Consider the following 25,749-nt stretch of genomic DNA (forward strand, 5'->3'; position numbering starts at 1 on the left):
TTGTCAAACTTTCCTGAAAAGCAGCAAATAATGACTTTCCCTTTTCAAACATTTTATTAAAAGCTAGGGGACCTCTACCATAGTTAATACACTAAGGACTCCCCAACTTCTTCTTGTTTGGTCACTTTTTCAGAAGTTTTAACAGGGCTGAGGCTATAACTCTGCAATGCCTTTGTGCCCAAATGTCTAGTTTTTTTTATTCCACAGAGAATGTTGACTACTTTTATATTTAATAGTTTTGTTGAAATTTATAACTGATGCTCTAGCCTTTCCAACCACCTTAAAGCCGCCGCTCTCAATCCCAGGATCGCGCATTAGCGGGTACTCCACCCTGTCAACATAGTATCGTTTTCACTGTTGTGCTTCAAACGCCGCTATATTAGCAGAATTATAACATAGATTGTCACCTGCCTTGAAACTGTTTGTATCGATTGATAAGGATTTTAGAGATCACGGTCGCTGCAACTGTACTTGAAGCCAAACAAGTCCGACGTCTTCAAAGACACGCGTACGTGGCAAGCTATTCTGTCGGACGCTAACTACAGCGGTGTTCTATGGGAAACCACGCTACCTCCATATGGGGAAACATAAACTAAGAAGCCACGAGATAGTCGTGTAAATGTTCACCTAGATCGTCGATATGAACGCGTTGGAATACATACATTTTGGCATGAGGTGTTTTCACCGTACGTGGTGCGTTCGAGTTACAGATTTCACTAGCCCTTCGTACTGTGCCGTGTGTTTCCGGTGTTATACGGCGTCCCACCAGCCAAAACGCCGGGAACACACAGCAGGGTACGCATGGCTAGAGTGTGTCGCTAGAGCCGGACAGTTTCCGCGAAGTACAAACTGACCACTACAATATACCGGTATGCTATAAACACAATCCGCATCGCTCTAATCGCTCAAATTCTTGGAACTATCGTCTGTTTTCATTCAATTTGGAAACGTTGATGTCGAAATAACATTAAAACGACTAATTTCTGAAGATTGAACTGTGACCCTAACGTATTCAACCAGTCAACGTAAATTATGGGGCAAAGATGGCGGTCGGAAGGTAGAAAACAAGCCAATATTGTGTTTCGAGACTTCGTTTTGATCGGAACCGAAAAAGTAAAAAAATCAGATGCATTTCCCAAACTTGGACAAGACAAGGCTTCTATTTCGCAAACGTAGGCGTGAATTCACTGTCCAACATGTGAACTTTGACCCGGTATATGCAGATCGAACTGCATCGGCACAAATGGATTGGAATAGGAAGATAGCTGGTCGCTGACATCGTCAATATCCAAACGAGCCGCCAAAGCAATGATTGCAGCTGCTTTTTAGCATCAATTTTATCAATTTTATATAGGCCGTCGAACACACCTGTAGAGTTGACATGATCTGCAGTAGCGTGCTGGGAAAAGAAGAAGTCCAGGGCTTCTGACAACACTTCGAAGTTTGTGGCACGGCCTTCTTCAGTTGTGATCGTAATTTTGCTATCTTCTTCTGCAGGTTTCTTTTCTCATCAGCAGTAGGGCAACGAAGTCTATAGTGCCTCGTACAGTATTATCCCTCTCTCGACCTAAGTTACGAACCCTGATCGCTTCCCTAGTCATTGATGGAAAAACCTGCCTATTCTGATCTCCCTGTTCCATTTTCAAAGTTTCAATCTAAATTTTAAAATCTATCTTTAAAAACTGCTATAAAATAAACTTTAGGCTCAAATCAAAGAAACTGTGATAGCGATAAAAATATTGAAATGCTGAAAAAGGAAACTGCGTAATTTAAAAAACTGCCAAATAAGACTAAACTACAATGAAAAAATCGCAAAGCAAGTAAATAAACTCTCGGTAAAAAAAATCACAAAAGTACTAACTAACTTCAACTTTCAAAAGTATATCTGACAACAAGAGCGTTTTACGATAAATTTACCTTGTAGCAAAATAAGCGTACAGCGATGCAGGGTGAAGTAGTAACAAACGCTTCGAGATCACGGATGAGTATGACGCAAACCTTGTTTTATGTTCTAAATTTCTCTCACGTGACTAACAAAAAGTATGCCTTTCGTTCAGTCTGGCGCCAGTGTTATCATGGACCCTGGGCCCAGGGAAGTGACGATGGTACGATAGAACAAAACAGAGGAAGCCAAATAAAAATTCGGTTGATTAGGGCACGGACAAGTCCTTGTCTGATTAGGATACTCAAGAAGCCTGGAGGTCCAAGCGACACTCCGTGGGAAACTAAACTCTGATACCCGGCTCTGATACCGTACCGCTTCACACCTCTGTGACGGGGTATAGCGCAGTTCACGGTTGCAGGTTTTTTTTACTACCGGTACTGTTGCTTGAAATTCGGACAAATTTTATCAACGTTGAATTCATGGCTGATTTTTGCACCCTGTACTCTGATTCGTGAATATGTCTTTGAGTATTCATCACATTAGCAGTCTCCTAATAGCGTTGATCGTGATTTTAGGGTTGTTACTACTGTAAATATAGCTGTACGCGCGCAACTTTCGGACAGGGCTGCCTACATTCAAACAAACGTTGTTGTATGTGCCGCTGTTGTTGCAGCTTGCAGTCTGAGCCATAAAATACCACGAACAAGCGTGACTTTTAGTAACCTTTGTAGTGCTAGCAGGTTTATTTTCGTCGTTCATGCTGAAAATGCAGACTAATATTTATTTTTGCATATTTATGAGAGAGAACAGTGACGTCATTTGTGATCAGCGCTATTGGATGTGTTTTCGTCGTTCTTGCATGCGTAATTTTCAAAAGCGTGATGTAAAAATGCGAATAAACATTTATTTTTGCATAGTAATGACAGAACAATAACGTCAAGTGTGAACAGCTTTATTGAAGTTGAATTTGAATATTTCTTGATTCGTCACTCTGAGTTTATAATCAGCATGGACAAGGTCGGAATTGCCGTCTCTCAAGAGCAGCTGAAGGCCATCGAAGCACTTTTCGATTGCCATGGGTGGCAAGTCACCTACATTCCGAAATCAGCGAAATCACGTCGTGGTAGACGAAGTATTGCCAAGGCAAGCGAAGACAACATCCGAAATGGCAGACAATGGCCCAATACGCCACCTGATCCAAACACCGACGAAAGCGAATGTCAGTATTGTCTCTGCCACCCCTGTGTGACAACGCATAGGCAGGAGTGGCTTGGCGTTGGTCAAGAGCCTGGCAATGACACGTATCTGTCCGACTCAGACTCTATCGGAGGTATTGGAATATGCTGGACCGGATACACGCTTGGCGTGATGAGCGCTATTTGGCCCGAAAACTGCAATTGATGCAGGCTGATGACGTAGTCGTCACACGAAGAGAAGTGATGCCATTTTGCGTGACTTCTCTCGTCCGGGCCTTATACCCAAATTTGCCCGGCGTACCGTACGTTGGCCATCGTTGGGTGTAGGGTCGGAACCACCAAACCAAACCAAACGGCCCTTTTCAGGGCCACCAAATTTTCCAAAAAGAGAATACCCAGTACATGTAATACATTTCTTCACGGTGACTAAGATGTTGTCGACTTGACTGTAAAATGTGATCAAGGTTTTTTTCAGCTCAAATACGGCAGGTAGGTTCAAAAGTTGGAGTATATAGATGAACCGTAAACAAACTATTGCGCACGTCTTTCAACATAGAAATCTTGACACGTTTTTTTATTTATGTTTAGTCACCGTTAGCAGATAAGGCGAACGCTAATGTTCATTAGGTACACATCCAGCTGACTCGTGCCTTACTTTGCACGCAAAGCACGCAAAACAGCGCAAACTCTGGAGCTCTCAGTTCAAGTTACTCACACGGCGTCCCTTTGCATAATGAGCGTCCCTTCACGTAATCCGGCATTTATAACCAATGGGCGTCTTTAACACCTACACCATGTAGCCTGTCAACACAAATCTATTTGTACATACTTTGCACAATTATGGTTTACCTCTGAATTCTAGAACTTTTCTACATTTGGAATTGTTACACAATTATATTGTCTTTGTATGCAAATCTGACTATTATTGTCATCAAATTATTGAATTTATCCCTATTATTATGTTAATTGTTACAACTCCACGCACCCTAAAAAAACTTCACAAAAACAAGAAAATTGTTTCATAAGAACACTTTCTGACACAGATGACAAACATACCATGAAAATACCATGACCGTTGCTGATTTAATAGATATTGCATTTGCTAGCAATCCTAATGAATTCAAAGACAATCCAGTCAAAAGAAGTACGAGTATGAACATTAACTTTGGAAAAGATGAGAATAGCTGATATCATCATACATACAACATTAATGCTGGTAATTGTATCATACCATTACTAATATATTGATTGTGCAAATGCAGCAATCTGATTGGTCAAGACGTGAAAAGAACCAACACTTATATTGGTGAAAAGCAAGGTTGTTGGCACATGCATAAGCTCTAAGCAAGTGCAAAATTTCTTTTAACATTCCATGCCAGGATTTCAATATACTGTATGATATAATAGCAATAAAGCACACCCAGCAACAGATTTTGACCAGTTCACTTCATATATGCGCTGAGACTATCGTTCATACATATGTCGTGAAAGTAATTCAACACAAGCAACCTTACAGCCGATATAGCTCCGCTGTGTTTATATAGAGAATAACTACCGGTATTTTTGACACATGTTGGTGGAAATCTTTGATGGCTCATTTCAATGGCCAGAAAAAAGTGGCTAAAATAGCTGCAAAAATACACAATTGAAGATTTCATCATAATTTGAATATATCACATTGGATCATCCCTGTGAACATGTTAACCAAAGCTATCTGACGAGTAGTTTTTTGAGAATGAAATTTTCTGACCAAAAATGCCAAAATTGCCCCCAAAAATACAAAATTACAGATTTCATCAGAAATTCAATATATTACTTAGTTCATCTGTAGAAACTTGTATACCAATTTCAAAGCTATTAAACTGATACTTTTTGAGAAACACATTTTTTGACCAAAAATGGCAAAAATTGCCCCAAAAAATACAAAATTACAGATTTCATCAGAAATTCAATATATTACTTAGTTCATCTGTAGAAACTTGTATACCAATTTCAAAGCTATTAAACTAATACTTTTTGAGAAACACATTTTTTGACCAAAAATGGCAAAAATCGCCCCAAAAATACAAAATTACAGATTTCATCAGAAATTCAATATATTACTTAGTTCATCTATAGAAACCTGTATACCAAATTTCAAAGGTATCAGACCAGTATGTTTTTAAAAATATATTTTTTGACCAAAAAATGGGAAAAATTGCCCCAAAAATACAAAATTGCAGATTTCATAATAATTTCAATAAATGTCATTTAGTTCATCTGTAGAAACCCGTATACCGATTTCAAAGCTATCAGACCAGTACTAATTTTGAGAAACATATTTTTTGACCAAAAATGGCAAAAATTCCCTTAAAAATGCAGAAGATTTTTTACCACAAACAGTAAAAAATGCCCCCAAAACAGAAATATGCAAATTTCACCACAATTTGAACAAACTTAAGTGAGGTTACCCCAAGTGAACTGCATATTTTAAAATTTCAAAGCAATTGGACTTGCTGTTTCAGACGAGAAGGCAATTGTTGACGAACGACGGAGGACGACAGATAATCAACCTATCTGATAACGTCCACGTCGCTGACAGCAGAGCTAAAAATCTCGAAGTATACCGTCACTGGGTGTGCTTTATTTCTTAATTACAGCATTATTGTGAAGAGACCTTCGACCTAAGACACATGTTAGTATATTCATACTACATGGGGATCGTGTGATCAAGTAGGTCAACTGGAACTCCCTAGCCAAGCGTACAAAATCAAAACAGAATTTGCTTCACCACAATACTAAAGTCAGTTGGTGAGTCATGTGACACCATGAAAAATAATTGCAATATCTTGTTGAGGAGCCTTATCTGCTATCAGCTCTGTACCTGTCTCAAGTTGGTTTACTAGACACACCTATGCACAATGGCTGCTGCATCTGAACGCAAACTTTTGGAAGAAATCGGTGAAGATTTCCTGTGTTGCACCATCTGTCTGGAGCAGTTCAAGTCTCCTAAAATTCTACCATGTCTGCATACATTCTGTGAGCAGTGTTTAGTCACACTGGTTGAGAAGACTGGATCTCTAAACTGTCCAGAATGTCGACAGCAATATCAGCTTCCTGTTGGAGGAGTGCCAGTGATAAAAGGCAATTTTTTTATGAGCAATCTGATTGAGATATTCAAGCAACGACTGGAGTCCATGCAGGAAACTGAGATCAAGTGTGGAGGCTGTCAACAGAATACATCCACTCACAGGTGTGTGGAGTGCAAACTTCATTTTTGTAACAACTGTAAAATGGCACATGAAAATGTTCCAATGACGCGGACACATCAACTTATGACCAATGGAGAATTTAAAACAGCAATGTCCACCAGTCCTGTGACACTACAAGCAGTCGAATATTGCAATGTTCATCCAAAGAATGAAATTGAATTCTACTGTGAAACCTGCCAGGTACCTGTCTGTACAAACTGCACCATAGTCAAACACCGCATACCGGAACATGTACACAGAGACTTGAAAGATGCAGCAGATGAGTATCTTACAGAATTGAAAGCCATGGTTGACAAACTGAAAGTGAAAGAACAGGAAGCTGAAAAGAACAAAACCCTGACCAAGCTGATACAAACTGATCTTACAGAGCAGTGCAACAGAGAAGAAAGGAAGGTGAGAGAAAGCAGAAGAAATCATCAAGAAAATAAAAAGAGAAGAGCAGAGACTGATAGATGAACTGAGAAACAATTACAAAATAAAAATTAAAAGAGCAGCTGCTGATATTGATAAGATGGAATTAAAACATGGTAACATTAAGAGTGCAGGCAATTACATAGAGACACTGATGCATCTTGGGAATGCTGCTCAACTTCTCTCAACAAAGGGTGATGTCAGCACTCGTATCAAGCAACTGATCACCATGGAAACTACAGCAAAAGCTGAACATGATGACTTTATATTCATACCACAAGATGATTTCTCTGAGTATGGAATTCTGGGAATTCTCGAATCTCAATATGGCATTGAAATTTCAAAGTGTACAGTTGAAAACATTCCAAAACAACTCCTGAAAGGTGACTCTGCAGACCTACTGATCACAACCAGAGATTCCACAGGAAAACAAGTCATCCCAAAACAACCAGTGAAAGCCAAGGTAAGAAAACTTGGTGCATCATGGGAAGACATCAATGTAACTGATAACAGAGATGGTACACAAAGAGTTACAGTGGCTGGACAATTGGATGGAAAATATCAAGTTACCATGACAATAGGAGATCAACCAATACCAGGCTGTCCTGTCATCATACCTGTCATCAAAGGATTGGTAAAGACCATCGGCAGTCAAGGAAGTGCTGAGGGACAGTACAACGGACCATTGAGTGTGGCCATAAACAAAGACAGAGACATTGTCACTGCAGATTATAGCAATAATAGGTTGCAGATAAGCACTATAGAGAGGGAAAATTTGAGAAAATTTTGGAATTCAAACATTTTAACAAGCCTTTCACTCCACATGATATCAAGTGATAATACATACTATAGTTTAGATGACAACAATAAGCAAGTAGTTGTCAGTGATGAGAATGGACATGTCATCAGATACTTTGGACAAAATGAGTTGGAAAGGCCATATGGTATTGGGATTAGTCCTGTAGATGGCAATGTCTATGTGACAGATAATGGTAAACAGTGTGTCAGGATTTATACACAACATGGCAAATACCTTAGGTCGTTTGGGTCCTATGGTAAAGGTCAAGGGCAATTCGATTTGCCCTTTGGTGTAGTCATAGCAACTACTGGAATCGTATTTGTAGCAGACTACCAGAACAAGTGTATCCATGTATTCAATGCACATGACCAGTATTTGTATTCCTTTGATTGTAAGAGTGGGGATGGTCAGATAAGATGCCCCACGGGAATAGCAATTGAAAATGATAAATATGTCTACCGTATGTCACTACTGGTAGGCCTAGTAGTATACTGAAGTTTGAGAGTAGTGGTAAGTTTGTTTGTCGTATTGATAGTGATAGTGATGGGCTGACCTACCCAACTGGTATAGCACTGACAGATGATGTACCTTGCAGGGTGATTGTAGCTGATTTGTACAACCACTGTATCAAAGTGTTTGTACAGTGATAACATCACAATAAATTGTACCAGACTGTTTTGTTGATTGATATTGGTCAAATCCAAAGACAGATATCCAGAGACATTTTGATTGTCTTTTACATGCAACTTTATGAATGGATGATTTAATTCATTTGCCCAATCAGAACATTCAATTGTTCGCTGAGGAAAGGCAATTTCCTTACAATAGTATTGGATTGAGGCTTTTTTCTTGTGATTTAGGATTTTTTTGTCATATCTGCATTGATTATGAGTAGCTTCTCTGTAAGACAAAGGTTGACACATTACTCAAATGTGTCAAAGAAATGCAACCTTTATCTTACAGAGAAACTATTCATAATCGATGTAGATAAGTCCAGCCTTTTAAACAAGCGTTCCAAGTTGGTCTCCAAGTGCCGACATGAAAACAAATTTTACTTGTCAAATTTCAATCCAACCCACAACACCAAATGGTTTGACCCAACCTGATACTTATATGTAAGCACCTGAAGCAAATTTCACACAATAAAATCTACCTATCTGACGATCGCGTGTATGCGTGAAACTCGAGTAATAGGTACCAAACATACTTTATGTGTTCTCATATTTATTGTAATATTGCTCTGCATCCCTGCATCGAGCACTTTACCCCTCTGAGAAGATACAAACAAGTTTTGGTATATATATATATATATATATATATATATATATATATATATATATATATATATATATATATATATATATATATATATATATATATATATATATATATATATATACCGGTATATCACAGTTAGTTGGTAGATGGTAGATGTTAAATACAGTGTATGTTTTTTGTGTGACTTGCACACACATTTTGTGATCACGTGAGAAAAAGAACACTAAATCCCCAGGGATGTGGTTCAGATTTCTCACTGGAGCTGGGGATATTTTTATCTCACAAGAACCTGTTGTTACTGTTAGACAAAATATCCAAACTGAGTCTGAGAAATCTTATCCCAGGTCCTTGGGGAGTGAGATTCTATTTATCCCTCACCTGGAATGAGTATTCTCCTACTGAAGGCACTTCCCAGCATGGATCCGGATATACTGACATGGTCTTCTGACAATGCATCTATGGTATCTGTCTCTGTCTGTCAGAGTCAAATCATTTATAAAATCAAATTTTGTCACATTTTGTTTCTAACATATGTTATGCTAAATTAATCCAAAATAATGACGTGAAATCATATGCAATTAAAATCATACCCGGTACATCAAATTACCCTGAATAAGCCAACACTGTGTTGCATCATGGTCCCACATGCCATGATTGTACCATTATGTAAATTTTCAAATCATGATAATAATATTTTATTGCTTGCTTGTAAATATAGGATTTACATCACATTTGTGGAAATAAAAGAGTGATACAAAAATAAGTTCAAATTTTCTTCAATAAATATAAAGTATTACAGTATAATAATAGTAGCTAATAATAAATATAACTAGGTATTTCTTTGTTTATATAAAGTAAAAATATAATCTGCAAGCTGTCTGTTATAATGAAAGTGGTATTGAGGACACACAAACACTGTATTTTATGTGAAATTGATTGTGAAATTGATTGAAAGTGTTATCATTTTATTGTGATTATGAAAGAGAGAGAGAGAGAGAGAGAGAGGTGGTGAAGATAAGGAGTTCAAGGAAAGGGGGGGTCTGAAAAAAGGTGATCAAGGAAGAGAGGAGGAAGGAAAGGGGAAAACTGGGAGGGAGAGGTAAGAGATAAGGGGTGAGGGACACAGACGGAGACACAGAGAAAGATAGAGAGGGAAATTTAAGGAAGCGAAAACATCACAATTGTAAGCTTTGCTTACCTTGTTGACTTGATGTCCACCACAGACCATGAGAACACAGAACACCATTGCAATGGTACAACTGAATCCACCCACAGCAAAGATGACAACCTCTGTGTACAGGATATCAACAATAGTGTCTGTGATCACATGACAACTGGACGTACCAAAAAATGTCACCTGCTCACTTTCTGTGGGGGAAAATATGAAAAATATAAATATTTAACACAGTGTTGTTATGTGTTATTGGCCTGGGGTAGGTGTCATGTTTATTGACTTTTTCCTTTCACAATTTTTTTCCCCATGCTTCTTCATCACAACTTTTGAAAACTGTACATTGTGTTTGTGGTAATACCGGTATGTCCATTATACACTGACTTGATGAAGTTTAAAAAATTGTGCAAATTCAATGAAGATTGAATGCACATTATTGAGTCAGATATTTTGACTCTTATATTTTCACTATAATTTTCTGATCCACCACTTGTGGGCGCTTGTTTTAAAGCTCTCAGAGTTAGGAACACTTTCGAGGTGAATGCTACCTGAACCTTAAAGTTGGACCTCTAGAGTGGGAAACAGGGGTGAAAGGGTTAAAGCTGCCATATAAATAGCGCCCTCATCACTTTACAGCAGAACTAACAGACAGTCACGGCAAAATAGCTTCCTAAAACAACAACCTTTCCTGTGCTATTGATGAATGAATACGAATGATTAGTTTATCATATTAGGTTTACATTATTTCATCTAGGCATGAATAAGATATCAAAATTGTTATGTTAGGTATGTGAAACTCCAAACAAACTTAGGAAAATGATAATGAGTTGCCATATGAAGAAAAGTTGCATTGTTCACTATAAAGATAAAATGAAAGTAGAGAAAGTAATGTTACAACGCAAAACTTTCTTTTCATGGATAAAATAACTGGTACAATGGTTCTACTCTACAATAAAAAGGATGCACTTTGTTCAAGAGACCAAGTACACTAAGAGATCATATGATGAGGGTACAAACAAACCCATATGCACAAACACGTACGGAAATATACGTACTTATATTTGCACACATGGTTTCAATTGCACTGCGGTCCATTTGAATTCCTGGTTTGACCCATTATTTGTACTTCCCTTAATTAATATAAAGATGGGAATTTTGGAATATCCTACTCACCTCCGACATCAATAATGTGAGATGTTGAGTTGACTGTTGATGGCAGATTGTCAATGACATAACACTGACATTGCTCTGTGGTTGGATGGGTGACACAGTGTGTGAAACTCTCCATGAATGGGATGACTTGTAGAGTGACAAGAACTGTTGTACACAGACACAGAAACACACTGAATGTTGTCATCACTACTGCTAGGGACACCTGTCAAAAGAATACAGGGAAAAACCATTTATGGAAGGAAAAACTGCAGAATACTATGAACTTTTTCTTTCATTGAGATGAGTTTTAAATTTTCTATTTTCGATTCAAATGTTTGACATGTGTACGGTATAATAAATAGATCATATATTATCCACAAATGCAAAAGAAATTAAAAATTTCCCACTGACCCAACTGTGTACTTGGATGTGTGTGTGTATAATATATATATATATATATATATATATATATATATATATATATATATATATATATATATACCAGTATATATATGTGTGTGTTTGATGGTATGAATCATGTTTCCATATACCAATTATAAATAGGCCTTCTGAAATTGTTTTTCACAGAGCTCTTAACCCTTTTCCTGCCAAGTCCATATTTCACCACCAGGTCAAGATGGTTAAAATTAATGAAACACAACATATTCAATATGATGTATTTTAACATAATACTGTACATTTGAAGGCTGTTGAAAACATAATAATGTAAAGTTGATTTTTTTGGACAAAAGATGCTATAACATACCAAGCCAAGCGGGTGAAAATACGTCATGTTTTGGCTAAATACCACTTTTTACTGACTTGGCTGATGGGGAAGTGATACAGTTATTACTGTCTGGCAGGAAAAGGGATAAGAAATTTGTCCAAACACAATATTGCAACATCTAGGTCAAAGTTCACGGAAGGTGACAGTGGTGATGTAGCTATCCTCAGACCGCATTTCAACCACACCTACAGGGTGTGGTTGTTGACAGAAATACAACAATGTTACCATGTGTCATGGTTTGCTGACCTTTGACCTTATGTATCTTTACATACATAACACACATGTGCTGGTTTGATGAAGATGATGTAAAATGTATCTGCAATATCCTCTCAACAGATAAAAGTTTTAATCCTATGACAAATTTGTTTGGCCTTTCGCTGAATTATTTGTGATATGAAAAACAAAAAATATCACAGTGACTCATGGAACATATTGTGTATTCTTTTCATTTCTGATGAATACTTTTAAATTTACAGCATTAGCCTTGTCAATATGATGCATCATGCTGTACAATATACAATTTTATTGTCGACAAAAGAATTTTTCTTAGGTCTAAAAACCTTTGAATGCCAAGTCAATTTTTGTCAGCTTTAGAGGATATACCCCGGAAATTTTTTCAGATTTTTGCCAAATTTTGATAAAAAACTGTAGCCAATGTAGTGTGATGTCCATTTGGTCCAAAAATATCGAAAATACTTCAGAAAAATTAGTAAAAATCGGTAAAATGTTCCACTGAAATTTTGATGGGAAAAATTACAGCTTTTAACCCTTTTCCTGCCAGACAGTAATAACTGTATCACTTCCCTATCAGCCAGTCAGTAAAAAGCGGTATTGAGCCAAAACATGACGTATTTTCAACCACTTATAGCATCTTTGTCCCCCAAAAAAATCAACTTTACAGTATTATGTTTTCAACCGCCTTCACAATATTATGTTAAAATACACCATATGGAATACGTTGTGTTTCATTAATTTTAATCATCTTGACCTGGTGGTGAAATACGGACTTGGCAGGAAGAGGTTTAAAGGGTTAAACAACAATATTGGATGATTACGCTTACAGGCTATGCTGACAAGTTGAATACCAGTATAGCTTTCACATTAGGAATAGAAATTGACTTTTTCTTTTGATCATTTCCATGTGGAAAATTCAAGCAGCTATCATAAACTAAACTAAGTGCCAGATGACGATTGAATGCATTGACAAATAACATGTAAAGCTTGAGAGTGCAACAATGTTATATATGTTAAAATAATGATTGTGATATTGTAAAGATTGATGTCACAGAAATGGCCAAAACTACTTTCTGGGGATTCCCACAAACTGTATTTAACCACCAACAGTTGGCAACACCAGAAATGTGAAGTCAACTGCTGTTTGGTCACTGGGTATCCCATTTTACTGTCTAGAATTCCAACTTCATCCCATTGGTACTGAAAATTAATGGCCATAGGAAAAATCCAGGGATTGGAACAAACCCTTTGCTACAGTGCCCTATATACTTTTCAAGTAATTCAAAGAAGTTTATGTACAGGATTCCAGGTAAAGGAGTTTTGGTGTGTCAAAAATATTATGCTTTCCTGACAAAACACCACTTTAGTGTACCTTAGTGCCATTATGCTGCACAACTGATTCAAACTGATTCCCTTTAACTCAAAACATTTTCCCAGAATTTTGATTAAAACTGAAGTCAATGAAAAGTGATGTCCATTTGGTCCAGCATTGTCAAAGAAATTACAGAAAAAATCATTAAAATCAGAAAAATTTTTGTGCTGAAATTTTGGTGGGAGAAATTACAGCACTCTATGTTTTAAAAATCTTAACAGGGACACTGACACTTGTGCTGTCCCTAACATGGCAACACTTGGGGTGAGCAAATCCACTGGCCATACTGAGCTCATAAGCTGATATGGAATAGTTGTTTTAATGGCTGGGCAAATAGTTAGACTGCTTTGATCGGCTCAATGGACTAGAGAATTATTATAATTGGTAATTAAATAATTACTGGTGGGCCATTGGAAACTCCGGCCTGGCTAGCAATATTTATTCAGCTCCTAACCTGTGGGCTAGTTGGGAGTTAGAAAATAATTTGCTCACCCCTATCGGTACATCACGCTATTGTTATTCTCTGTACAGTTTTGATGAACCTCCAAGAAACACGGCTGTATGTGGTGTGGAAATCTGAACCAGTGGTATGGTGTGTGATAGAAGGCCATCAACGCTGTACCAAACATAAGAACAATGCCAACAATGGAAACAATGTGCCATATCATGTGAACAATGGTAAAAATTCACCATATCAGTTTCTCCAGTATGTGCATATAACTCTGCCCTACCAATGCAATCCTACCTCATCCTATGAGTAATGTCCCGTTTTGTATCAGATACGAATTCAATATACAAATAAAGTTAAATCTTTGACAAATAATTCAACCTTACACTATACCTTTCCTCAATTGTGCAGATGTAAATGACATAGCTCGTTTTATTGAACTGACTTTGAGTCCTGATGTTGCCATGGTAACTTTGAATCCTGATGTTGCCATGGTAACAGGAAAAAGGTTGAAAACATATGTACCAGTGTGGGAACTGGTATTTGCAGCGCCGGCCAACAAATGATGCTGCATTTTGCATTGACAATGGCATTTCATTTCCTGTGAAACTATAAAGTTGACCATTGTACACTGCAGCAATGAATGTTTAATGATTTCTCATTACGTTGTACTCAAGATTTTTTCCTGATTTATTGTGTATTGATTTCCCTGCATAGAGTCTGTAATGTAATTCAACTGGTCACCATTGAATATTTTCATCTCAGTCATCATTGGGACCTAGCTGAATTTAGGTTTGTTTTGGTATTGATTTCATGGCCATCATGTTCCCAATTCATAGCAAAATTTTTGATCATCCGAAGAAGAATTGGTGCAATATTTATATCAAACAATCAGGATTTCAAGGAGCTCTCCTACTGAAGTTTTAGGAACCAACTTGATCCCCTTGGATTATCGTGAATTTCAATTCTTCATTCTTGCTTAAAGATTTCAAATACTGTTAGCTCCCCCTGTATTATCCAATTTATATCCAATCTTGATAACCAGATGGCATATGAAAACAATAAGGTATTTTAGGGGGCCCCTCTCTAGCTTTGTGAATGGTCTGGGCCCCCTAGAATTATGTTGGTTTGTAGAATTAATCATTGTGGGCCCCTGGATACTTCAGGCTTGCCAAGATTCAAGTACAAGGGTCCTCTCAGGACTTCTAAAAGTAATGGATGACTTATTAATATTTTTGAACATGAATATTCATGAAAATATTGTAACATATTTTATGTGCCTGTGTGTTTACTTTCTTACATCTCATGTATTATCAAGTCACAATAACTGGGTGATATCATGGCGCATCTGAACTACACTGGGTGGAATCTGCCATATAAAAAAACAGGGTTGTTAGGGGGCCTTCCATATCTTTGTGAATTGACTTGGCTCCCTAGGGTCATATTAATTTATGAAATTTCCCTTTGTGGACCCAGTGATCCTCAGTCTTGCCGATTTGCCTAGTGGTCCATCAATATATCATCTTGAGCATCATCATTTGGACAGGAAACAAATTGTGATCTCACCCTTGCTATTATGTTTCATTAAAATACAAAACAAACAAAATATTTTTTGATCTTGTTCGTGATGTTAGAAGTTCATAAATGGAAACAAATATGGACATGTCTAGCATTTTTTAAATTAAACTGCTGTGAAAATTTGCTGGATTAAAAATCATGCATGAACATGACACACATAATAATCTCATCATTGACAGTTGCATTCCCTTTTCCAAAGATAGTGTGGGAAAAATACCTTTCCTCTATTACTGAATTAACAAGTGTTTGGACATGTTTTTGCAGTGGATGAGAATTTCAACAACAGAGGGTGGCATTTGTTTTGTCAGAGCTTTCGATGACAAACAAGTTTTATAAAAAAAATCTAAACTCCACAAGAATCTTGATCACAAAAATGTAATGAAGATTCTGTTGAAAGAACACTATCAAAGCAGCACAAGTACAAACAATTGCCAACACCAAATCTTTGATAAAATGTTCAAATCAAGTTAATGGTCAAGCAACAACCAACCAGATTTTACATGTGTTTTGTGGGGGGGGGGGAGGGGGGGAGGGGGAGGGGGAATTAAGAAATAAATAAGTTTAAAATTGTTTTGTTTCAGTCTCATTCTTTTATTGGCTATATAACGGGCAAGTAGCTGTTCACATGCACATATTGAGCTTGTTATCTCGGGCTGTAAATGTGTAGACTGCAATGATATTGGTGACTAATTTTTGGTCCAGACTAGAATTCAAATGTAAACGATAGCAGTGCATTCCACATGTATACATACTACGTTGACAAGCTCAGTGTTTCAAAATGCTTTTCAGAGTACAACAAGAACTGCAGTTGACATTTGAACTATGTGAGCACAAGCAACAATTTTTGTCGCCTTTATAAAATATACCCTAGTCAAGTTTTCTCCGATTTTTGTCAAAATTTTGATAAAAAGCTGCGGTAAATGAAATGCAATGTCCATTTGATCTAACATTATCAAAAAATTTCAGAAAAAATTCATAAAAATTGGTAAAATGTGGCAGTAAAATTTTGGTGGGAAAAATTACAGCACTCAAAGGATTAAAACTAAAACATGAAAAATTCATCAAAACTTACACTTATTCAGCCCAAAAGAGTCACATCATAAAGATTTAACACTGTGATATATGTAAATGAGCATGTAGTGGGATAATATAATTTCTTTTGACCTTTAGCCTTAGGGATGTACCATTACATCTTGGAGGGAGGGAGAAAAAGTGAAATATTATGCCACATGAAAATACCGAAATATTTTTTTTCCCTTTCTGCCTTTGTAAATAAGTTACTAGGAATTGGAAAAAGATGTGGGATTCTGCTTGTGTTGAAATAAAATACATGATTGTCATTGGAAGGTCAAAAGGACAATTTGCATTCTCATTCGGATCACTGCTTTAAAGATTTAGTGGTGAGCGCCTTACCAACAATGGATTCCACATACCAGATGCAGCTAGCAAATACTGGCATATGGTTCAACACAAGGACCTTACCGATTAAAAAAGTGTGTAGAACAACGAACACCTGTAGCCACTGTGTAAAAGCACTCCATTTTGAACTCTTACATGCTTCAACATCGATGACAGTGTCATGTTAGCAATGTGCAATACATAAACGTATGCTGGAAATTTCATCCGCATTGAAACAGATATGGATTGATCGTTTAATCAAATTAAAAAATGCCATCAGGAGATTAAACTAATTAAATATTGAATGCGGATATTAACTATATAGCTCATCAGATTATATGTCAGGCAGTCAAGGTGATATTGATAATTACTCTATATTATTTATAATGCCATGTTTGACAAAGCCCAATATTGAAATGACTTCAACAAAAAAAAATTCTAAAAGACGTGCAAATTATGTATAAGTTGCCCTGAACTGTATTGTTATGTGCTCTCAAATTCAATTTCTTGTTTTACATCTAAGATTACTTTACTTTCAATGTGTGTTCATGTCTTTGCTCATGAAATAAACTGGAAAAAACGATGCAAGTGTAATTGTCTTATGTTATAAAATTACTATTTGATGTAAAACTACATTTTGGGGCAAAAATTTAATTCATGCCGTAAAATTGCAGCACCATAACTATAGTATTTCAAAATAAACTTACATGTTTTCTGAGCCTGTGATACATGAAAAATGTAATTAGAGTAATAACAAAGTTTGATAAATGGGATTAAAAGTAGGATGTGCATAGCAGTAGGTGTGAAGGAATTGCCACAAAGTTGTTGAAAACACAGTGACAAACAATCATGACTATACATGAATTAAAGAGACTAAATATTCCAACTAAAAGCTTCTTTGAATTTCTAAACAATACACCATCTTTCCTTTACTCTGATCAATGCTGATTACTATCAATAAGGAATCAACGTGATTGTTATCATGTCACTGTAATGAAACACCTGACATATCAACCACTGTAGTATTCACCATTGTGGTATTCATTGTTGCAGTTTTAAAGCTTCAAGGCCAGTTGTATGTGTATTTTTCAGTAAAAAACTTTTCCTTTGATCCTTTTGTCCAACAAGGCCATCCACCAGCTTGCCAAATCTACATTGTGCACCATCTTTACTTTTACCAACTAGGCATGTCTTGTAATCTTTCACATAAGAATATGACTACTTATCCGCACCTCAGCAGTTTCAGCTCCTCCATATGAAAATGATGTGGACTTGGTTAGCTATCATAATACTAAACTATAACCACAGATTTTTTACATATGTGGCCGGATAAAACTCCCCAAATGCAAGTTGCCGTGGCACCTTTAACCCTTTGAGCCAAAGTCAATTTTTGTCACCTTATATAAAATATACCCCAGTCAATTTTTTCAGATTTTTGCCAAATTTTGTATGAAAACTGTAGCCAATTAAGTGTGCTGTCAATTTGATCCAAAATTATCAAAAAAATTACAGAAAAATTCTTAAAATTGGTAAAATGTTGCACTAAAATTTTGGTGGGATAAATTTACAGCACTCAAAGGGTTAAAATCAATGCAATTTTCACTGACTAGGAACATTCACGATAACATATGACAAGATGTTTGTCAAGTTCTAAGAGGTAAATTCCAGAAATTTTGTTCAGTTTAGTAACATACACTTTCTTGTTCAACTCCCTGAGGCACATCAAAATACCTGTATACAACTTGTCCATACTGCAATAATACACCTAATACAGTAAAGTATCAGTGTTTTCTCTGCATGTTCACTGGAGGGGGCAATTTCTGTCCCATTCATCAAATTAGGAGACAGACTTGACTTTTTAGAGGCACAATTCATAGGTCAAATTCACAGGTCACTGCACTATCAAGTGGGTCACCATCATATGGGCATATTTGCTTGCTGTGTTTTGTGCATGATTTTTGCACTGTCAGTAAAATTTAAAGTGCAGAAAGTGGTTCGACATGCGCAATTTGCACATTTGCGTATTTGAGAAAAAAACCCTGGAGTATGTGTGTTTAATTTATCCTTGACATTTGAATTTCAGTCCAGACTAAAATTTGCTTTATAACAATAAAGCGTCACCCATACTTTCTATTGTCAAACTAATACTCTGTATTTCAACATCCTCTTTTTGAGAGAATTGCTTTATAGAATAAAATTATGAAATGTTATCAGTTTTACACATACTGACCCTTTAAGCAGTTTGACTGAATAGATTAGTAATACATGTACCCAGTTTTTGAAAATACTTGAAAAGTGAAGTTTGTTTGTACCTACCAAGAGTTTGTTCCTCTTCTTGAACAAAATAAGGACCACTACACCTGTCAGAATGAGCTGTAAATCAAAAAAAAATGTCATTAACCTGTTCATCCTGATTCTCTGTGAACCGGTCCACATTCACCATTGATGACAATAGGTTTGGGTCAAACCATTGTGGTGAGAGGGTTAAAACAGTAGCTTTTAATGAGAGAGCTGCGATTATTATCATAAAAATTTGTTGTTGAACCCCTTATTCATTAAAAAGCCAGCACAATATGAAAGATGGGCAGTAGTCTTTTCCTTGAGTAGTAAATATTTTTAATTCATCCCTTATCTGATGGGTAAAGCCTAATTACAGGTTAGAAAACCTACTACATTTACCCTATGCTCTGTACCACTATGCCCTATTACTATTAAACACAAAACACCATTTCGGGCTGACTCACAGAAATTCTGAAAAAAGTCACTCATAAGAGTGTGAACATCTTATAAAGTTATAAGCTTATATGACAAATTGGGGCTGACTCGCAGCGTGTTTGCAAGGTTATATCTGATTGGTCGATTGTCACTATTCACAGCCACTTAGGGAGTCTATTTGTATTGTTTTCATTATATTGGTAAGATTCAGCCACCCAATTGGATAACAGCTTCGAAATCGCTGCGAGTCGCCCCACAAATTGTTACTTGCACATTCTATTTAATGTCAGTGGGTATGTAGGTAGAAGGCATGAATAAAGCTTTAAATTTACACTTTTTTACAAAAAATATGTCACGTTGATGACACTAATTTACTAAAAAAGGAAACGAACATATGAAAAAACATTTTTTATAAAAGTTCCAGTTTTTTGTTTGAAAAAAGGTGTTTCCAGTTATTTTCCCCGAGAAATATGATAGGTCATTTGATAGGGTTTTATAGCTTTTTCTAGGTATCATCTTTTTTGGACTTTTTTCGCAAACTATGGCTATTGAAACAGCTAATTTTGATAAATTCATATCGTTTTCATGTTGACGCCTACCTGAAATAGAAAACTAACTATAGTTAAGTTCGCTATATATATAATTATTGATGCAAGAACCTTACATTTTGGGTGGACGGGGCAAATAAACAATTGTTCATGCTGGAATGAATAAAAATAAATAATCCGTTGTAAATAATACAAAAACAGATACATAGAAAACCTTGGATTTGTAAACCCTTTGGATTACAACATAGAAAGCCTTACCGATAAGGCGGGCACGTATGGTGGAATGGCACTTTCTGCATACTCCACTGAATCTGTCATACTGTGGACTGATATACACAAAATTCCTAGTATCAAGCCGAGCAGGGCGACAAACACTCCAACCACCAGAAACAGCAGCAGATTGTCCGTACAACAAAGCAGTTTCTCCGGCATCGTGAGGGATTTGAGTTGTGTTCTACGGGTCTTGAAGAAGCCAAAGTTTTCCGACAGTGATGACAGTTGCGTCACTTGTTTGTCCGATGCGAATATTTTACGAGGAGCACTTAAAATTTAACTCCACATTTCGGACTGTTGCTGTGTTGAGTTGGCCTGGTTCCTGCCAAACTGTTGCCGCATAAACGGTTCGTTGGAAAGCTTGTGAGACGTATTTGTAACTCTCCATTGCATTTACACTCTCAACGTTCGCAGGCGTGAGTATGGCCTGTCCTCAAAAGATGGCCTTCGGCTGTTGGCTGTTGACCCAAACTTGCACAATTCACAAACACGGCCGCGGTTCGGTGTTGATGACCAATAAAATGTCCAGCTCGCCCCTGTGCCTCGCTCGCCAGTCGTCGTGGTGCACCGTCTGATATTCGTGACAAGACGTGAAATGTGACTTTCCACGAACTCGTTTTTCCCTGAAGCAGTTAACTGTCTACCGTTATCTGTATACTTCCAGATAATCTATCAACACAAGTGATGATAATATGCCAAAGAGCGGTATGAATCTCCGTGTCAGCTGCAGCTGTCCCTTTGGTCGTCTCGGTTTCGCTTTCAAGCGACAAGTAACAAGACCCCCTATCTTTGTTAAATAAAATTCATATCTTTCACTCGAGGCCGGTCGTTCTCATGTATTAAAATCCTAAAACAGTATCATTAAAATTATTTGTACTTATAAAACTGGTCATATTCTACTCATTATATATTTCGAAGTGCATGCAGTATGATTTTGTCCCCCATCCAGTAATCATACCTGATACCTGTTAGTCTGCTGCAACTCTGAGATGAACGTAGAGGGCGCTATCACTATGTTTACCACCATGTTTACCATCAGGACGTTGACCCGTATATAGTCCAGTCAAAACAGGGTTAGACCCACCACAAATTGCAACACAATTATTTTCTTCTGAATGCATTTAAAAAAGGGACCCAGAACAACATATTAAAAGTTTACTCGAATCCACCTTGGGGAAATATGTATAATTTGCATAAATCAAATATGGCGGCCAACCATCCAACAAAATAACATAATTTGCTATATATCGCATGTTAAACAAGCTATTTCAGTGATTTCAAAGTCTGACACTAGTAATTTGGCCCAGGGAATTATTTTGGAGGTATAATGTTCCTTATAGGTACTTTATTAATTTGCATAATTCCAATATGGCGGCCAACATTCCTACAAAAGACATTTTCGGTCATATACCACGTATTAAACAAACTATTTCAGTGATTTTAAAGTTAAAAGTATATTTCTTAGGCATGGACAAACGATTTTCGAGATGCTACGATTTGCATACAGGTAATTTATTAATTTGAATAAATCCAATATGGTGGCCAACATTCTTATAAAGGAAATTGTCGGTCATACATCACGCATTAAACAAGCTGTTTCTTTGATTTTAAAGTTTTAATATTTTTCTTGGGTATGAAGAAACACTTTTAGTGGCTCAATTTTTACAAAGGCCCTTTGATAATTTGCATAAATTAAATATGGCTGCCATATTAATGCCCCGTGGCTTAATAGCTTCTAATATAAATAACGGTTTTGGTATAGTTTTTAGCACTAGGAAACTATCAAGAAGAAACTGTTAAGTCCTTGGACATTCATTTTTAAAAATTTGTGATTTTTCTCTATATGACGACTGTTAATGTTAATGAATGTTAGTCTTCTGAATAATATATTCTCTTTTTAAATATAACATTGAATTCATCTGTGTGTGGCATTTTCGTAATTTGTAATGGTGTTTAACACTCTACAGTGTCAAAGCATGTAATCTGTAATGTTTACTGTTAAAAAAGGGTGTTCAAAATCTTTAGTTTTTAATTTAGACTGAACCCCCTTCTTATGGATGGGTGCATCTTTATAAGATCCCTTAGATGATAGGCAAGAAGACATCACACATACCAGCAAAATACAATAAACACAACAAAGCTAAAAATATAGCTGCAAAGCAGCAATGACCGGGTTTCGAGAGATCTCGGTGTACAGGGGTAATAGAGGAATAAATATGCAAAGAGACGAAAGGCTATGGTAGTATTTCTGAAAATGAGGTCAAAGGTCATAGAGGTCATGTGACATTTTGTCGAAAAATTGTATTTCATATTACTCCCTGTGTACAAAAATTCCGATCTCTAACCCGATTGGTTAGCCTAGAATTAGATATGTGCATAATTAATGAGGTCTGGTCACGTGACATATTGACAATAGGTTTCTATCCCATACTACTCCCCGAGTACCAAAATTCAGCTCTCTAGCCCTATTGGTTAGCCTAGAATTAGATATGTGCATAATTAATGAGGTCTGGTCACATGACATATTGACAATAGATTTCTATCCCATAGTACTCCCTGTGTACCAAAATTTGGATCTCTAGCCCTATTAGTGAGCCTAGAATTAGATATGCACATAATTAATGAGGTCTGGTCATGTGACATATTGACAATAGATTTCTATCCCATAGTACTCCCTGTGTACCAAAATTCGGCTCTCTAGCCCTATTGGTTAGCCTAGAATTAGATATGTGCATAATTAATGAGGTCTGGTCACGTGACATATTGACAATAGATTTCTATCCCATAGTATACCCTGTGTACCAAAATTCGGCTCTCTAGCCCTATTGGTTAGCCTAGAATTAGATATGTGCATAATTAATGAGGTCTGGTCATGTGACATATTTACAATAGATTTCTATCCCATAGTACACCCTGTGTACCAAAATTCGGCTCTCTAGCCCTATTGGTTAGCCTAGAATTAGATATGCGCATAATTAATGAGGTCTGGTCATGTGACATATTGACAATAGATTTCTATCCCATAGTACTCCCTGTGTACCAAAATTGGGCTCTCTGGCCCTATTGGTTAGCCTAGAATTAGATATGCGCATAATTAATGAGGTCTGGTCATGTGACATATTGACAATAGATTTCTATCCCATACTACTCCCTGTGTACCAAAATTCGGCTCTCTAGCCCTATTGGTTAGCCTAGAATTAGATATGCGCATAATTAATGAGGTCAAGGTCACGTGACCTGACCCAAAATATTTCGGTGAACATTAAGAACCAATGATGGTCTTTGTCGAAAAAGAACCAGACTCCTAGCTCTATTGGCTAGCCTGTAATGGGTATTTGTAAATCTACAGGGGAGGTCAAAGGTCACTGAAAAATATGAAAAATAATACTTTAAAAATCTTCTCAAAATCGGCCGGGCCTGTGACCTTGAAATTTGGCATGAAGGAACCTAGCCCTATGGTCTACAAAAATATCTGACAGAATTTTGATTGATTAATTTTTATGCAAATGAGGTCAATTTGAAAGTTTGTTTTCAATATGGCCGCCAGGTCACGTGACCCATTGTTATGGTCATGTGATCAAAAAATTACTTGTCAGGAGTTTTACCTATGTGCCAAATTTGAAGTCTCTAGGTGCAACAGTGTTCGCGTGGCAGTTGCATTTAGAGGGTGGAAGAAGAAGAAAAATAATAATAATAAATATAGCTGCAAGCAGCGATGACCGGGTTTCGACACAAGTAGCAGCATAACGAGCAAAAGAAAAATTAGATTGTGCGCATAATTAATGAAGTACAGGATGCAGTGTCATTAGGTCTCCCATCATACCACATATGAAGTCTGTAGCACTTGTGGTTATCAAGTTGTGGACATAGGGGTATATTTAAGGTCAAGGTCATTGAGGTCACATGACATTTTGTCAAAAAAATTGTATTGCTAAGCTATCCCTATATACCAAAAATCAGACCTCTAGCTCTATTGGCTGGCTCAGAATTAGATATGCGCATAATTAATGAGGTACAGGATGTGGTGTCATAAGGTCTCCCATCATACCAAATATGAAAGGTGTAGCCCTTCTGGTTACTTAGTTATGGACATGTACTCATATTTGAGGTCAAAGGTCATCGAGGTCACATGATATTTTGCCCAAAAAATTGTAATGCTATGTTATCCCTATATACCAAAAATCAGACCTCTAGCTCTATTGGCTGGCTCAGAATTAGATATGCGCATAATTAATGAGGTACAGGATGTGGTGTCATAAGGTCTCCCATCATACCAAATATGAAGGGTGTACCACTTGTGGTTACTGAGTTATGGACATATACGTATATTTAAGGTCAAAGGTCATCGAGGTCACATGACATTTTGTCAAAAAAATTGTAATGCTAAGTTATCCCTATATACCAAAAATCAGACCTCTAGCTCTATTGGCTGGCTCAGAATTAGATATGCGCATAATTAATGAGGTCTGGTCACGTGACATATTTGCAATAGATTTCTATCCCATAGTAGTCCCTGTGTACCAAAATTTGGATCTCTAGCCCTATTTGTTAGCCTAGAATTAGATATGCACATAATTAATGAGGTCAAGGTCACGTGACCTAACCCAAAATATTTCGGTGAACATTAACAGCCAATGATCGTCTATGTCGAAAAAGAACCAGACTCCTAGCTCTATTGGCTAGCCTATAATGGGCATTTGTAAATCTATAGGGGAGGTCAAAGGTCACTGAAAAATATGAAAAATAATACTTTAAAAATCTTCTTCTCAAAATCGGCAAGACCTGTGACCTTTATATTTGGCATGAAGGAGCAAGGATATAAGGTCTAAAAAGTGACTGGAGCAGAATTTTGATTTACCACCTTTTATGCAAATGAAGTCAATTTTAAAGTTTATTTTCAAAATGGCCGAAAGGTCACGTGACCTTTTGTTATGGTCATGTGACCAAAAAATTACTTTTGTTGAGTTGTACCTGTGTACCAAATATGAAGTCTCTAGGTGCAACGGTGTTCGCGTGGTAGTTGCAGAAGCTCGTCGCAAGAAGAAGAATAATAATAATAATAAAAAACAGAACGATTACAATAGGGTTTCGCACCCATGGTGTCGAAACCCTAAATATAGCTGCAAGCAGCGATGACCGGGTTTCGACAAAAGTGGCAGCATTAGAGCAAAAGAAAAATTAGATTGTGAAATAATTAATGAAGTACAGGATGTGATGTCATAAGGTCTCCCATCATACCACATATGAAGTCTG

At 36.9% G+C, this 25,749-nt stretch overlaps 1 protein-coding gene across 2 annotated transcripts in view; it reads right to left on the reverse strand.

The window, feature by feature from the left end:
- The window catches only part of LOC139123575 (uncharacterized), a 48,396-nt gene extending 27,143 nt beyond the window's left edge, over positions 1-21,253 (reverse strand). For both annotated transcript variants that reach the window (XM_070689744.1, XM_070689743.1), the window contains exons 1-5: positions 20,482-21,253; positions 19,277-19,333; positions 11,165-11,366; positions 10,019-10,188; positions 9,199-9,295 (exon numbers count right to left, since the gene is read on the reverse strand). In XM_070689744.1, coding sequence (XP_070545845.1) covers positions 9,199-9,295; positions 10,019-10,188; positions 11,165-11,366; positions 19,277-19,333; positions 20,482-20,655 — 700 coding nt within the window. In that variant the 5' untranslated portion in view covers positions 20,656-21,253. The remainder of the gene's footprint in view (positions 1-9,198; positions 9,296-10,018; positions 10,189-11,164; positions 11,367-19,276; positions 19,334-20,481) is intronic.
- Positions 21,254-25,749: the final 4,496 nt, after the last annotated feature.

The sequence above is a fragment of the Ptychodera flava genome, assembly GCF_041260155.1.
Source record: "Ptychodera flava strain L36383 chromosome 23 unlocalized genomic scaffold, AS_Pfla_20210202 Scaffold_23__1_contigs__length_28996876_pilon, whole genome shotgun sequence".
In the NCBI taxonomy this organism is placed as follows: Eukaryota; Metazoa; Hemichordata; class Enteropneusta; family Ptychoderidae; genus Ptychodera; species Ptychodera flava.